This window comes from Podarcis vaucheri (genome assembly GCF_965113315.1).
Source record: "Podarcis vaucheri genome assembly, chromosome: 1".
NCBI classification, from domain to species: domain Eukaryota; kingdom Metazoa; phylum Chordata; class Lepidosauria; order Squamata; family Lacertidae; genus Podarcis; species Podarcis vaucheri.
Window position 1 is genome coordinate 43,791,872 of NC_138759.1, and position 16,769 is coordinate 43,808,640.

The 16,769-nt window shown below is 45.1% G+C and overlaps 1 protein-coding gene across 10 annotated transcripts in view; it reads left to right on the forward strand.

Moving 5' to 3' along the window:
* The window catches only part of LOC309541799 (serine/threonine-protein kinase PAK 6-like), a 49,886-nt gene that overhangs the window by 21,324 nt on the left and 11,793 nt on the right, over positions 1-16,769 (forward strand). For 6 of the 10 annotated variants that reach the window (XM_082239946.1, XM_082239945.1, XM_082239951.1 and 3 more), the window contains 2 exons: positions 2,997-3,205; positions 6,975-7,607. In XM_082239946.1, coding sequence (XP_082096072.1) covers positions 3,002-3,205; positions 6,975-7,607 — 837 coding nt within the window. In that variant the 5' untranslated portion in view covers positions 2,997-3,001. Of the gene's footprint in view, positions 1-44; positions 142-821; positions 975-2,996; positions 3,206-6,974; positions 7,608-16,769 lie in introns of those variants that run through there. The other 4 variants (XM_082239950.1, XM_082239949.1, XM_082239947.1 and 1 more) reach the window with 3 other exon arrangements.

Below are 16,769 nucleotides of genomic sequence, written 5' to 3' on the forward strand. Positions count from 1 at the left end.
ATACTCTCCGTCTCTCGAGAAGGGCAGTTAGGAGACAGTTGGGCAGAGAGAGAGAGAGAGAGAGAGAGAGAGAGAGAGAGAGAGAGAGAGAAGCTGTTGAGTGGGAACAGAAAAAGAGAGAGAGGACTGCTTCAAAGGCTGGTAGTCAGAGTAGCTTTTCCAGGGGGGAGTCAGTGTGCTAGGCTAAACAGAACCATTGTTCCTTGTTTTGTACTTCTTCTTCTGGGTGTTATTTTCTATAAATAAATATGTTTAATTGCTTTACATTTCTGAATGTCTTTTGGTTTGGGGGAATATAGGGTAGCATATCTCACCCCATGCAATGCCTTTGGCTTATATAGTGAATTGTATAAAAGAATAATCTTCCTGTGGTGTATCTGAAGAAGTGTGCATCCACACAAAAGCTCATACCAACTTAGTTGGTCTCTAAGGTGCTACTGGAAGGAATTTTTTTATTTTGTTGCGGTGTAGCAGTTAGAGTACTGGACCCGGGAGACCAGAGTTAAAATCCTGACTCATGCATGAAGCCCATAGGATAACTTTGGGTCTGTCACTATCTCTCGGCCTAACCTGCCTCAGAGGGTGATTGTGCGGATAAAATAGAGAGAAAGAGAAGTATTTATGTCACTGAGCTCCTGGGAGAAAAAATGAGGTATGAATGTAATCATGAATAAAAGTAGAGCTTTATAGGTGGAGGCAGCTGTGTATTTTTTTTTTGGGGGGGGGACTTAAGGGGAAGTCTAGACTTGGTAGTCAGGTAGGAGCCAGGGCCTTTTAGGGAACGCCTGGGACATCACGCCATTTTTGTTTGTATTTTGCAGAGAGCTAAAGAATAGACAGGAATCTCTGGGGAACTTTGGAGAAGTGGAAGCATGAGTGACCTATAGCAGAAAGGAAGAAGCCAAAAGTGTTATGAACTGCCCTCTGCTTGACCATTCCAACTGGTCATTAGAAGAATTAATAACTAAGAATTGGTACCTACGTTTGCTTATATCCTCCTCCCTCCATCTTCCTTTTATGTTGTATCTTTTAGATTGCAAACCTGAGGACAGAGACTGTCTTATTACTGATCTTTGTAAATTGTTGTTATTTTATTTTATTGACTTATATACCGCCTTATACCCGGAGGTCTCAAGGCAGTTGGGAGCCGTTTTTCAACAGAAGAACAGAGCATATGTTCTTGTGTGTATATCTATGTGTACAGTATGTGTGCAGTATGGTACTACAATGTACAGGGGGACAATGTAAAGTAGCATAACCCAGTAGTGCTAGCACTGTGTCTGGACACTCTGAAATCTAGATGAATGCAAACCTGTGCAGGTGTGTGTCATTGTGTAGGTTTGATATACATTGGACAGGTACATAGATGAGCTAGAATTTATCAACCAGTTTGCTGATCAGAGTGGCCAGCTCATCTCACACACTGTTTGCTAGTTCAGCAGTTTTCCTTTTAAGGCAAAGGCCCGGTTTGCATGTGACTGAGTGGTTATATGGTTTGGCTAAGTGTAAATGTGTGGATTTCTAGAGAGATTTTGGTTCCTGTGCTTCCCCCCCTGTAAACCACCATGGTACAGCTTGTGGACTACCTTGGTTACACCTGGCAGAAGCAGATTTAGGGTAGCATGGTTGGTTCGGTCACACTGGGAGAATGGAGCACGGGAGGCAGGTGTGTGTACCTGAATGTTGGTGTCACACAGGGTGCTGCTGAAATTTTAGAACCCACGGTCTGCCACTGCAACTGGAGCAAGAGAAAGCCAGAAACCCAAGTTTGGATGTCACACTAAGCCAAACCATGGCTTACCTTGGGCAGCATGGCAGCTGCAGATTTGGGGGAGGAACTCAGCTGCTGTGATCTCCTCTGCAGGAACCTGTGTGTTCACACTAAACCATGGTTTAGTGCAAGATGGAGCTGTTCCGCCAGGTCTTTGGCCAGGGTTCAGTCTGACTCCCTCTCTCCTTTCATAAGAACTTGCATGAAAGTGGCCTCCCAGTTTTTCTCACAGGCCCATATAAGTTCAGCACAAACAGTTGGGCCTGGTGAGCATTTAATGTTCCCAGCCCTAATCTTCGGCTTGCCATCTGATTGGGTTTTATTCTGATCCTGATCTGATTTTAGGATGTATCTTAATTGATTGCCTGATTTTATGTTAATGTGTTATACATTTGATGTTTGTTAGCCACTCTGAGCCTGGTTTTGGCCGGGGAGGATGGGGTATAAATAACAACAACAACAACAACAACAACAACAACAACAATAATTAGTGTTATGTGAAAATCAGGTTACCTTTAATCATCACCCCCTTTGTCTTTACCATTTAGATGCTTGTGTTTTGGGTTCCCAACTGTCTTCAGAGAAGGAATGGCTGCTCTACATCTTTCATGAGCAACATTTGAATCTTGTCCATTTTTAAACCTGTTCATTAATTAAATCTAGGCTCTTTTGTGGGCACTGTGATGCAGTTTGCAGACAAAATGAACTTCCCTCTGAAGTCAGCATGTCACAGTAGTGCAGTATTATAACCATCCAGCTATTATGGACTGCGCTGACCCCAGAAAATAGGGCAGGATGGCAAAGAATACATTCAGAATATGTGGTACATATTTTTGCTTGGAGCTATGGTATTAGCTGTGACGACTGTGATGAACAATATGGAATGCGATCACGTTAGTAAGCGTGACACTGAAGTGTGATGCATAATGCAAATATTGCCAGAAAAGTCTGTGGCTGCTACAGTAGACATTATTCCTACTGAATTCATGCTCTGCCTCTGACCCAAATTCAGAGCAAAAATATCCCAACTGTGGTAGTGAGCAGGCTCAGGAGAGCTCCTTGTGAAGTTGAAGAGCTGTGCAGGCAACTGAAATCTGAACAGAGAGAAAGCTCTGCATGGGGAATGTGGGTCTCCAGCTGAGCCTTACAGTTGGAACGTGCGACTAGCTTCTTGTATTGTGGTCCAAAAATAAATAAATCAGCTTATTTTATCTTTCTCATCCAGGCACGATGTTCCGCAAGAAAAAGAAGAAACGCCCCGAGATCTCTGCTCCACAGAACTTTGAGCACCGTGTGCACACCTCGTTTGATCCAAAAGAGGGGAAATTTATTGGCCTGCCTCTGCAATGGCAGAATATCTTGGACACTCTGAGGCGGCCCAAACCCGTCGTAGACCCTTCAAGGATCACCCGGGTGCAGCTTCAGCCTATGAAGGTGAGGATGAAATATCTGAACTCTCCCCAATCATCTGGAATCTGAATTAAATATTCCCTCCTTTACATTTCAGCTTGTCAGATATGGAGGGGATGCAGCAACTCCCTTATAAAGAATGGTTGCAAGGTGTGGGATTTTATAGTTCAGAGATAAGGCAAATAAGAGGTGACATGATAGAAGTTTATAAAATTATGCATGGCATGGAGTAAGTGGCTAGAGAAGTTCTTCCTTTTTCTCTTATACTCAATTCATGGACACCTAATGAAGCTGAGTGTCAGAAGATTCAGGACAGATAAAGGAAAGTAATTTTTCATGCAATGCATAGTTGAACTATGGAACTGGCTCCCACAAGAGGAGGTGATGGCCACCAACTTGGATGGCTTTTTAAAAGAATTAGACCAATTCATGGAGGAGAGGGCTGCCAGTGACTCCTATGCATGATGGCTTTGCTCTGCCATCACAGCTGGAGGCAGCAAGAAGAAGAAGAGGAGGAGTTTGGATTTGATATCCCGCCTTTCACTCCCTTTAAGGAGTCTCAAAGTGGCTAACATTCTCCTTTCCCTTCCTCCCCCACAACAAACACTCTGTGAGGTGAGTGGGGCTGAGAGACTTCAAAGAAGTGTGACTGGCCCAAGCTCACCCAGCAGCTGCAGGTGGAGGAGCGGAGACGCGAACCCGGTTCCCCAGATTACGAGACTACCGCTCTTAACCACTACATCATACTGGCAATGCTTCTGAATGCCAGTTGCTAGACACTACAGTAGGGGAGAGGGCTCTTGCTGGTCAGATCCTGCTTGCTGGTTTCCCACAGGCAACTGTTCAGCTACTGTGAGAATGGGAAGCTGGACTCAATTGTCTATTTAGCGACTGTCCCTTTTCTGTGGAACACTCTTCTTGTTGAGATAGAACAGGCACCCACTATCCACACATTCTGGAAACAATTGAAGACATTTTTGCTGCAACAGGCTTTCCCAGCTGGATGTTTGCCATGGGTGTCTATTTTATATGGTTTTAGATGTTGGCTTTTTAAAACAGTTTTTTTGTGTGATTAATACATTAGCAACAACTTTCAATGGTATAGGAGCCCTTTTCTCTTTCCCGTCTGGGCATTCTTAATCTCACTTCAGAATTGATGTTGTCCTTTATTTTTCTTTAACTGCCTAGATATAATCTCATTCCATCTTGGGAAAGCATGTGTGAAGCAAACTGTCTCGAAGCCCGTTCTGTTGCAGTAATCCAGAAATTATGAATATGGGAGATTGTTTGAGAGAGACTGAAGAGGCCAAGCAACCCCTGTTAAGTGGGCGCCTTGACCTGAGTGTTTGTTTCAGCCATTTCCTCCCCACCCCCCGCAACTCTTTTTTTATTAAATTATCACCACATACAGAGCAAGAAGCCCAACCCATCTGTCAGAGCCCGTCTCCTGAGCCAGCTGGGTGGCTGACAGAGCAAGTCAGACTGTTGACAAAAAGCAAAAGAGCACATATGCGTGCCTGCACAAGTAGATGGATGCATTTCCATGGCAGAAGTGGAGAGAAGGAACATCCTAGTCCTAGTGCAGATCCCCATGTTCCTGATAGAGCAGCATATTTGTTCGAGCTTTTCTCTGCCTATTTTAGATTCGCTACCACCGGCCAGAATAGGTAAAGAGAGAGGAAAGAGATAGTTATGGTTGGGTCATAGGATTGGCTTAAACCCGGATGGATGGATCAGGCCTTCCTGACCGATTATGGAGTAGCACATATGCATATGTGAATGCTCTCTGGTAGTCCTCTACCATATTTATATCTATTACAGTGAACTGCATGTTTACATGAGTAAGGGAGTCAGTAGTCAGGAGAAGCTACTGTTTTGACTGCTGCAGTTACGGTAATTCAGCCTGTGTTTTATGAAGGCACTGCAGAGATGTTAGCAAAGGGAAGAAATTCTCTTCTCACTCCAGGGGAAGTTTCCCCCCCATACGGATTGGGAATGGTGCCAGGAGAAGGCATGGGTATTGTATCGGGCCTCCCTGTGGTGAAATAGATGGTGTTAGTTAATAGATTCTTAAGCTTCTTACTTCCTAAGTAAATGAGTTGGCTAAGCTGCAAGGTAGATAAGGTGTGGGAGGGGCAGGTGTCTGGGATGGAGAGACGTGTGTGCTATACAGTGGTACCTTGGGTTACATACGCTTCAGGTTACATACGTTTCAGGTTACAGACTCCGCTAACCCAGAAATATTACCTCGGGTTAAGAACTTTGCTTCAGTATGAGAACAGAAATCGTGCTCCGGCGGCGTGGTGGCAGCAGGCGGCCCCATTAGCCAAAGTGGTGCTTCAGGTTAAGAACAGTTTCAGGTTAAGAACGAACCTCCGGAACGAATTAAGTACTTAACCCGAGGTACCACTGTATTACGTTCCAGAATCTACATTATTTGCACATGGTCACAATATGATTTGTCTCAGAATGGAGCCAGTTTCTTACTGTGGGCGAGTTGGTCGGTGAGAACATAAAGCTATCATTATTATAGATTTAGTATTGCAGATGATTTCCCCCACAGCATTTTGATACATCACTCAGTAAGGGGTAGCAGACAGCTAGAACAAGACTGTGGATTGTATCCAAATAGCTGGTTCATCATGTGTGCATTTACTGTGGCTTAACTCCAAACTCTTCCCTTCTCATATTGTCTGCACAGACTGAAACAAGCCCAACTCCCTCAGCCCTATGATTGCTTGAACTGAGCCTCAGATATTACCCCTATTCCATTGTTGTCAAAAATGTGAGCTAGTGGCCAGAGTGGGGAGGGCTGCATTCACCTCGCGCCTATTCCAAAATCTCCTAAAGGCTCTCTGCACTGCTAGAGATATGTCTTTAATGCACGAGCAAGACTTTGGTTGGAGCTACTGCAGGGTGCGATGGTAGGAGCTGAATGGGTGCATCTCCTCCCCCCTTCCATTAATGCAACTATTGTTGTGTGTTTGTCAATGACTGAGCATGGCTCCAGTTTTTAGAACAAATAGCAATTAAAAACAAATAGCAGAAAACACAAATGTACTGTCTATCTGAGGCGTGGGGGGCGGTGGCTTTGCATGAGGTATATTTCTCAGCACCTTGCCATGTTAAGTCTGTTTGTAGGTAGCGCCAAGCCCTTTTCCAATTCAAGTACAGCATCACACAGTAGATGACCATCTCGATGGGGGCCCTGGAAGACCTGCTCCCAGTCTTGCAGGCGCTTTCCACCTACGTGGGAGGGCAAGGCCCTGACGGACTCCAGCTACAAAAACTAGGGTGCTGAACAGAGACTTGGGCTGGGGGGTTGTTTGGGGTTTTTGTTGGGGGGGGAGTTGTTGCTCTCGAATTTTTATATCTTTATTTTAGATCTTGTGATTTATGTGGCAATTGTTCAGTTTGCTTGTGTATTTTAAATGTTTTATTTATTTATGACTACTTTAGTCATGTTGTAGTTATGTATATTTCTATGTTGTAAAGTGCCTTGAGCATGGTTTGAACTGTGGAAAAGTGGCATACAAATAAAATTTTGTATGTAATCTTTATTAAATTTGTATACCACCCTTCATCTGTAGATCTCAAGGCACTTCACAGCATATGTACCGTATGTATGCATGTAAAGCAGAATGTGCTTCATCCCATAAATCTCTAATTCCAGTGAGAGGTAGGTTCAAGTTACACACTCAAAATGCCTGAGAATCTTCTGAATGAATCTTCTGAGAATGCCTGAACAGGTGACCACAGAACGTTAACATAGCTTTTGTTTGTTTTGTGGTAGACGGTTGTAAGAGCCAGTACATTTGAAGTGGAAGGATATATCTCTGGGATACTCAATGACATCCAGAAGCTTTCCCTCATCAGTTCAAATACCCTGAGGGGGAAAAGTCCCACGAGCAGGAGAAGAGCCCAGTCGCTGGGGCTTCTGGGAGAAGATGGACCCACTGACATGTACCTACAGTGTGCGGAACCAGACTGGGCAGACAAATATGGAAACTACCTCAACTGCAATGGTGGGAGCAAGTCCTCGAGGCGGCAGACTTTATGGCCAGATTATAAACCTGCATTGGACGGACAGGCTCACTCCAATGGCCTCGTGATGAAAGCGCAGTCTCTTGGCCCTTCAGAATTCCAGGGCGCAAACAGCCGCTTTATCCCACTCTCCTCAGGTTTTCAGCGCCAGCAATACATCCCGGTTCCTGAGGCAAACAGTGAAGATGGTGGAAGGGCATGGAGCTCCGAAGAGCACTACGCTCAGCCTAGCCAGGGGAGCCAAGCTAATTCGAGGCCGCCCGGGGAAGGCAGTCCTGACTCCAAATCGAGAGACAACAGCTTGAAGAGGAGGCTCTTGAGAAGCGTGTTCCCCTCGTCCAGCGCCTCAAACAAGATCGGAAACAGCCAAACACAGATAAAGGTATGTTTATTTTGTGCCAGAGAGGTTGGTGCCTTTCAAGTACAGTTCTGAAGGTCAATATGGCTTCTAATAGTTTAAAGTTAATGTCAGGCCAGGGCTTATGCTTGCATTATGGAGCAGCTATTGGCCTAAATTTGCACTGATGTTACACCAATGACACAACCCACAGAGCATGCGCAATATATGCTGGTATATTCTTTGGCAAACTGTATTTCCTCTTGTTGCCCACAGTACAGCTGTCAAGGGAGCCAAGACAAACAAGCCAATCTATGTCTGCAATCACCATAATCTGCTTGTCAATGTCATTGTTCTTGGCAGTAGTGTAGTGGCGAATTCATGGTGGTCACACCCATGCGCCGTTCTAAGATCATACAGCTTTCTTGGATTAAACAATAATCTTATAATTACATCATAGCCATAATTAAGGATGCATTGCCCCAATCAGTGCAGATCTCCATGTTTTGCCTTTTAGCCAGATCTACTATTTTCTGTGCACATACGTGGGCAAATGATTTGGAGCTCCAACATCCTCTTTGGGACGGACTTAAGTTGTGTTTTCTGTGAAGTTCTATTGTATGGAGCAGAACTTGCACACCATTCTTTTGAAGCTGGAGCACTGTATGCTTTCAGTGTTCCTAGATGCTTAGCTTTGGAGCATGAAGTGACTACAAAGCTCCCCTTTCATGCGCATTGGGTGGCTGTAGGACTCTGGAGACAGGGACCCTGCTGCAGAATAGTATCAGGTCTTGGACAATCCATTACTCTGGATCACTATGCAACTAGTCCTTGGACCCTCTACTTTTCTTCAAAAGTATGTTTCTAGGCCTCATGACGATACGGAAGTGCAATGAAATTTGATCTTTGTGTACTAAAGACCCAGATGTTCCTGAATCTGAGACTACCTATTATTCTTCTCATGGGGAGAAAATCATAATTGGGGCTGAATTTTGAGTGAGAAAATACCTGTTGGAAATAAGGTGAATGCAGCTGCCCTGCCCTCGAATGGCCATTCATTCACTTAAGCTCTCAAGGTTGCATTTGTTTAAGAAAATAAAATGGTAGATCAGTGGTTCTTAAGCAGTGGGCTGGGACCCACCAGTGAGCTTGTGTCATTGTCTGCCTCCTTCCTGGCCTGCTCTGCCCCAAGCAACCCAGTCATATTTTTTATTATAATATTTATTTATTTATTTATTTATTTAGCAAACAAGCTGGGAATACAAAGGAAAGGAACAAGAGAGGAAAGTTGTTACAGGAGGAAGAAGTGAATGTAGAAGGACTGGAGGGAGGGATGAAAAAAAACCTGACAGCAGTGGCGTAGCGTGGGGGGTGCAGGTGGGGCCGGCTGCACCGGGCGCAACATCTGGGGGTTAGGGTTAGGGGGCGCAAATCCACGGGTTAGGGGGCGCAAATCCACAGGTTAGGGGGCGCAAATTACTTGCCTTGCCCCGGGTGCTGACAACCCACGCTATGCCACTGCCTGACAGGCAGGGGTGCATGTGCTGAAAGTAAGGCACAAGTTGAGTGTGAAAGGAGAATGAGATAAGAAACTACAAGAGATGGGTAAAAATACTTTGAGAGGCAAGTAGGAGTGGGAAGGGGAAAATATAAAAGAAAAAGCCTTCTTTGGATCAGCAAATTCTGTCTAAATTGAAGAGGCTGAGTCACAATACCTCCAGAGCCAACATCTGTCGTAGCTTGAGGAAAGTTGAGCTATGGAACTCCTCACAGCAAGGAAAATGCTGTGGTAAAGAATTTATCAAAATTGAGTTGATATCCATGGAAAATTATGCTAGTCATTGATAGGTGGATATGCCAAATGCTGTCTCCATCTGCCACTTTCTGATGGGCTTTGCCCCTGCACTGTCATTTTGTGGCTGGTGGGCCTCAGTCATTTTCCACGGTCTCACCTGAAGGTAGAAAGCTTGAGAACCCCTGTGCTGGGGGCTGGATTCCTGTGACTGCATGAACCTCTCCTTTGGCCCCACACAGATCCTTGGCCTTCCTGATGTCTCCCACCTCACACAAACACTGTGCCAATGCCTTTTTTTACTTTTACCAAAACGGCTTTTATGAAATTAAATGCCTTAGTTACAATTCTAGTTCCATCTCTTCTCCGCATTAAATCAACCTGAGTGTAGCTCATGATTTACAGGATTTCTTCAGTAATCACTTTCAGTTTACGGATGCCAGAACAAAATCCCAAACAGAGTTCCCTGTGTTGTTGCACATCAGCTGCTAGTCGGGGAGGCTGAGCAGCCTAAACAAAGTCCTTTCACCTCTAGCCTCTTTGGGGCTTCCTCTGCCCTCTCTGATGTCTTTTTCGAACTCCATGAGCGTCTCCTCACTAGCCACAAGGACTCTTCAGTCTTGCACCGCTTCCTGATATGATTCTATTTATTTCATTATTTTCCGGCACTTCACATATACACAGTTGTGCGTGAGTAGAACTTGTGTTTATGGGGTGTGTGTGAAATGTCTGTAATTTTAAAAATGGGACTCCTGGCTTTCCCTTCCTCAATCTGATTCTGAATGGTGCTTCCAGACATCCAGGATTAAAAACCAATTCAGCCTTTAATGCTGTGAATTCTTTGGAAGCTGGTTGTGCACGACTCCTGCAGTGTCAGCTGGTTGCTGCTATTGACTAACCACGTTTGTTCTGGGCCAGCCAAGAGGAGGAAGCTCAGCTGAAAGTGTGTTGAGTTCTGGCTGACTCAGAACATATTCATAAATGCAAGAGGATGACACACACTGTGGTTGCTCAGCGAGAGCAGATTGCAAGTAGTGAGCAAGTCAGGATGCGGCCCATGTTAACTTGACCTAGATTTCTCGGTAGGTGGTTAGGGTGGTACGGCTGTCTGCATTATTTGGATCCCAATGTGGGTCCGCAAGGGGATACCGATTTGGCCATTCCTGTTCATCCACCTGTTGATCCCTCAAATATTCCAAAGCCTGGGTATTGATTCTCCTCCTTTCCTCCGAGGTAAAAAGGGTATTCAGTAATTGCTGGCAATCTGGCCAGGTGGGCTCATGGGCTGCAAATATAGAGGACAGTAGGTCCAACATTGCCTGGGGTTTTTCAGCGAATGGCGGGGTGTGGGTCTTCCAGTTAAACAAATCAGTTGTGGTAAAAGGAACATATTGAAGGGTAAATGTTCTTTGGGGCGGCGGTGGCGGCGGGTTATCGCCGTCGGCTGCTCCTGCTGCAGGCGCCGGAGGCGGGCTATCATAAACCACGCGAAGGGGGGTCATTACTGCTGCTTTCGCCTCTGCAGCGGCCCTACATTGTTTTATGTATGAGCCCAAGGCTTTGGCTCGGCCATGGCGATAAGCTTTTTCAGCGTCTCGGTACATGGTGGTGTTGGTTCTCCTTTTGGCCATGTCTTCCCTCAGGGTTTTAAGGTGGGGATATATTTCTTCTAGGATCTGATCACTGGGTTCTGTCTGGTCTTCTCCTGGGGCAGGTTTTCCCCCTTCAGCGCCTATTGGAACATATTGGGGCGGCGGCAATGGTGGAGCGTTGGGGACTTGAGGGGCTTGTCCCTGTTCTCCTAAGGGGGCCACTACGGTCGGTGGAACATACGGCGGTGGGGCTAAGACTTCAGCCTCGGGTCCCTGGTAAATGGGTTTCTTGGGACATTTTCCTGACTTTGTGCCCCTAACTTCAGCCCTGAGGGCCATGACTTTGCAATATTCAGCCCTGCATTTCTTCAACCAGGGGGGGTTTTTATCTACCACACTCAGCCAACTGTCTATATAGGGGATCTGGTCAGGATGTCCCCCCTGGTCCTTGATGATATTTCCCCATAAACTGGCGACCAGGGACCGGTCAAAACTGCCGATGGACGGCCATTGCGTTCCTTGCGTTGGCCAGTCTAATTCACACAGAGTTCTTAGGCGTTCTGGTGTCATAGTGACACCGTAGTCTCCGCTGAAGCCTTTTTTAAAGTTGTTCAACATACATTGAAGGGGAGTAACATTCCCGGTCGATGCACCCCCACCCATATTTAGTATGGCCCTTTACAACGTCACCACACCAAAAATTCACAAACTCACAGAATCAATTCAGACTTTTTCCGGACGGTGTCACTCTTTCCAAACATACACCTTTTGCTGCAGATTGTGACTCGTCGCGGTCGCCCGGACAGAGAAATGCACAATCCTACTTCCGCGCGGCCAAGGGATGACTAAATCCCGGCCCCATTCATTCATACAGTCACCCTGTAACATACGTGCACAAGAGTGCCTCTTTCGCCAGACGTTGTACAATCCAACTAACCACCCAGCAATTCCAACCCTCTTTTACCTCTTCTGAATACCTAAGTGTGATTGGATGCCAGGGGGACACTCCTTCCCCCTTTGTCCAGACACACTGGGGGTGTGATCAGGACCCCCCTTCTCCTTAATTATTAAATAAGGAGGTTACCCTATCGGGACCCGTTGTCATCTACTCACCCACTGCCGGCTGATTCTGAGACCTAGGAACCTCGGTTCTTTAATCCGTTGCTCTCCTCCAGGATGCAGACAGCAGAGGGTCAAGTCGCCTTCTGTCCTCCTCCGAAGAAACAGTTCGGTGGGCGCCTTGGAAGCAGGAGGTCTGTTGGCCCCCTGCCGTCCCTGCCCAGAGGGCAAGGGAGCTGCCTCCTGGTCAGGACTTAAGGTCCTTAGGATCCGAGTCACGGCACCAAATGAAAGGGACATCGGTTTTCAGACCAAGAATGTAAAGATCAGGCAGCAAACTTTCTTAAAGAAAAAGTTTTTATTTGGTTTTGCCGGACAAAAGCAAAAGGGTGCATTTCAGTAAAATGAGAAAATGCCCACCCTCCAAAGGGGGTGGTCTACTTATATACCTTTCTTGCTAAGCATAGTTCAGCCCCTTACCCCTCCCCATCTATTGCATATTCATCATAGCTCTACCAATCAGATTGGTGGCTGCCGTGTTCGGTTTCAAGCTTGCACTAATCACTAGATGGCGCTGCTGGCTTATAAGCTGCTTGACCTCTTCACTATTTCCAGTAAATGAGCCCCTAGCCCACACATTTCTGGGAATGGGCTGTGGTTTCTAAATAGAGCCCATCTCCGGGGTCTTGCGGTCTTCGTGGTGGGCAACATCCTGTTATTGTGTTAGTCAGGGGCTCGTTTCTCAGAAATAGCTTAGTACATGCAAAATTCCCCTAACCACAAGCATGCAACTGCTGTTCTTGCAAAATATAACAGAGACCTGGTTTGCTCTTAGCTGGCTCTTCTAGAGAATAGAAAATGGCCTTTTGCCTGGTAGGGGTACAAGATAAGATGGCTCCCGTCTGGCTCTCTCAGTCTTCACCCCTTCAAGATTGCAGCATCACCACTCTTTCCCCTAAAGGGGTGTTTGCAGAGTACCTTGAGGCCTCTGCTGGTTTCTCATTCTGTGTCTTTCCTTTCAGTGAAAGGGGGAAAAGCAAAATGGTATGGATCACACAAGTAGGAATTGGTGACTCTGTCAGTTTCAGTTTCTCTCAGTTTCTCATTTTTGCACTTTCAGCTTTCCACAGCAGTTTGTGTGTTACTTTAAAGTCCTTATGAAAATTAATCATCAGTTAATTTTTGCTGATAGTCAAACCTCGGTTGTCAAATGTAATCCATTCCAGAAGACCGTTCGACTTCCAAAACGTTCGACAACCAAGGTGCGGCTTCCGATTGGTTGCAAGAGCTTTTTGCACTCAAGTGGAAGCCGTGTTGGACATTCAGATTCCGAAAAATGTTTAAAAAACTGGAGTGTTTACTTCCGGGTTTTCGGCGTTCAGGAGCTGAAACTTTAGAAAATGGAGCCGTTCAAGACCCAGGTTTGACTGTACAGTGGTACCTTGGGTTACATACGCTTCAGGTTACATACGCTTCAGGTTACAGACTCTGCTAACCCAGAAATAGTGCTTCAGGTTAAGAACTTTGCTTCAGGATAAGAACAGAAATCGTGCTCCAGCGGTGCGGTGGCAGCAGGAGGCCCCATTAGCTAAAGTGGTGCTTCAGGTTAAGAACAGTTTCAGGATAAGTACGGACCTCCGGAACGAATTAAGTACTTAACCTGAGGTACCACTGTATAGACATATTTGTATGTAATTTTGCCTGATATGCATGTTTCTGCAAAGCAGTTTTACCTAATATAACTCATTTTTATATAGGATTACATTATTTTCACTAATATGTAGATTTATATGCCCCCTGGTATGTATATTTTTGTTCACATGACATGCCTGGAGAACTGCATTGCAAAATTTGGAGAAGCATAGATTTTGAAAGGTATTTCAGTTCGCATATTGTTTCAGAAAGTAAGAATTAGGTGGATTCATCTTTCAGTATGAACTGAATCTATTTTCTCCTCCATCCCTAGACAGTAAGGAGGTCAAGTCACTGAGGGAGGGGGAACCACAGAGGTGTCTTGCCTGAGGACCCTCCAGATTGTGGAACCAACACTTGTTAGAGTGCTAGCAGAAGGGACAGGTCATTTCAGTGGTGGGCTGTATTCTGTGGAACTCCCTTCCAAGCAATGCATGGTTGGCCCCTTCAAACGTGGCATTCAGAAATGCTTAAAAAAACCTTTCTCTTTCGAGCACCTTTTAACTGATGTACTTTTATTGGACCCACCCAGCTATACAATTCTGTGATTCTATGATGCTAGCAAATTGTTTCTACTGCCTGGATTATATTTCAAAGTATGTCTGCTTACTTTTTGTATTTTATTTTTTAAATTAGAAAGTTTATACAGTGGTACCTTGGGTTAAGAACTGAATTCGTTCCGGAGGTCCGTTGTTAACCTGAAACTGTTCTTAACCTGAAGCACCACTTTAGCTAATGGGGCCTCCTGCTGCTGCCACGCCGCTGGAGCACGATTTCTGTTCTCATCCTGAAGCAAATTTCTTAACCTGAGGTACTATTTCTGGGTTAGCGGAGTCTGTAACCTGAAGTGTATGTAACCTGAAGCGTATGTAACCCGAGGTACCACTGTAATATGATAATGAGTATTTATGTTTATTCTGCTGCTCACTGCCTTCAGAGAACTTTGTGCATCCTATAAACATTTAAAATAAACAGAACAAATTTCTGTTTTTCTAGGCACATGGCTACTTGTGCGTGTGTGTTTTTAGAAAGCTTGACATGGAGAATGGATATTTGGTCTAATCATTAGGAAGGAAGGCCTCTGTGAGCAATGGCACCTCTTTTTTTGGGTGCTCTAGGTTACATAAAACACGTCTGTAAAACAAAGCTGGAGGTTTGAAAACACCTTTCCTCCAGGAACGTGTCTCAGCTGGAATGGAAGGGTGGTGCAGGTAGAAGACGGGGAAGTAATTTTCAACAGGCAGTTACTTGTAACTGTGTGTGTGTGTGTGTGTGTGTGTGTGTGTCCCCAACCCACAATGTGTTACTAAGCAAAATAAATTTGCATTTCCCTGTGTGTGTGTACCCACAGAGGTCAATAGGTTAAAAAATAAAAGCTTATCTTAGATAGTTCACTATGTACAGTCAAGGTGGAGTATAGGTGCTGGGAAAACAGGAAAACTTCCTCTCCTCTCTATTATATTATGTATTAGTTTGTCAAAGCCACACCTCCTTAAGGTTAAGGCCACTGACTTTCAGCTACTTAATAAGGACAGCATTTGAACCTAGAAAAAGAAGCTGGAACGTGTCCAGAGGAGGGCAACCAAAATGGTCAAAGGCCTGGAAACGATGCCTTATGAGGAACGGCTAAGGGAGCTGGGCATGTTTAGCCTGGAGAAGAGGAGGTTAAGGGGTGATATGATAGCCATGTTCAAATATATAAAAGGATGTCACATAGAGGAGGGAGAAAGGTTGTTTTCTGCTGCTCCGGAGAAGCGGACACGGAGCAATGGATCCAAACTACAAGAAAGAAGATTCCACCTAAACATTAGGAAGAACTTCCTGACAGTAAGAGCTGTTCGACAGTGGAATTTGCTGCCAAGGAGTGTGGTGGAGTCTCCTACTTTGGAGGTCTTTAAGCAGAGGCTTGACAACCATATGTCAGGAGTGCTCTGATGGTGTTTCCTGCTTGGCAGGGGGTTGGACTCGATGGCCCTTGTGGTCTCTTCCAACTCTATGATTCTATGATTCTAAGCTTGCGACTCAGTCTGGGCCCACAGTGGATGTACTTCTTTAATCCCCCACAGACACTGCTTTCTCCAGCCCAGCTAACCAAAGGGCTGCTTTCCGATGCGTCTGTGTCTTGGCTGCCACTTTACCTGTCCATATCCTGAGAGGTTTCAACTGATTCAAATCTCTTCCCTCACCAAGCCATGAAACCCATCTTTTCTCAGCTGGCCCTACCTCACAGGGTGGTTGTGATTATAAAACGAAGTAATCGCCCATCTACACCACCCTGAACTACTTGGAGAAGAAGTGGGATGGGATTGAAATGTAAATGATAGCAACAACGATCATCTCATGCAGCTCTCTATTAATTTAGGTGTTTCAAGCCAAGCTGTAGCAAACTGCTGATCTTCTAGAACTCTTTTCCTCTTAGGTTGGGCTTATGTTGTGTTCTCTCATAAAGTACGGCTGGTTCTCTTCAGTAGTGTCCTGGGGGATTCTTGTATTCTTCAGGAAAGAAATCTAACTTCTTTTGAAATAACCCAAAACCAATGCAATAAAAGCATTAATGCTGTACTACTGCAAGTCGCTGTGCCAGTGACACGAGGATCACTTATATTTATTGAAACTCTCTGGGCATTTTTCCCAAGAGAACGCTGGTATTATGGCCAATGTTCCAATTTGGGTAATTACATTTTCTTTTATTTGACTCTCTCACTGCATCTTCACTTGGGTTCTTAACAGAGCACTTTTCATCCATCAATCTTGGATCCGTTTACAAAGTGGCCAAAAGTATTTATTCACTTTTTATGGATGGGGGGTGGGGATAGATACTCTGGCTAGCATTGGCTCTTGCAGATCTCAGGCAAAGAGAGGTCTATCACTTAATTTTTAAGAGTATGCTTAGAGTTGTTCTTTTTTTTTGTTTGGTTGCTGCCTTGAAGAACAGATAATGTTGGTTGCTTTTTGGGGGGAAGAGCTAATGACTGATTGATTTGTTGTCATACAGATACTAGAAGTGTGAAATGTTTTGTTGCATGGAACCAAATTGTTTAAGTTTCCAGTGTGCGTGTTTTGAAAAGTCAA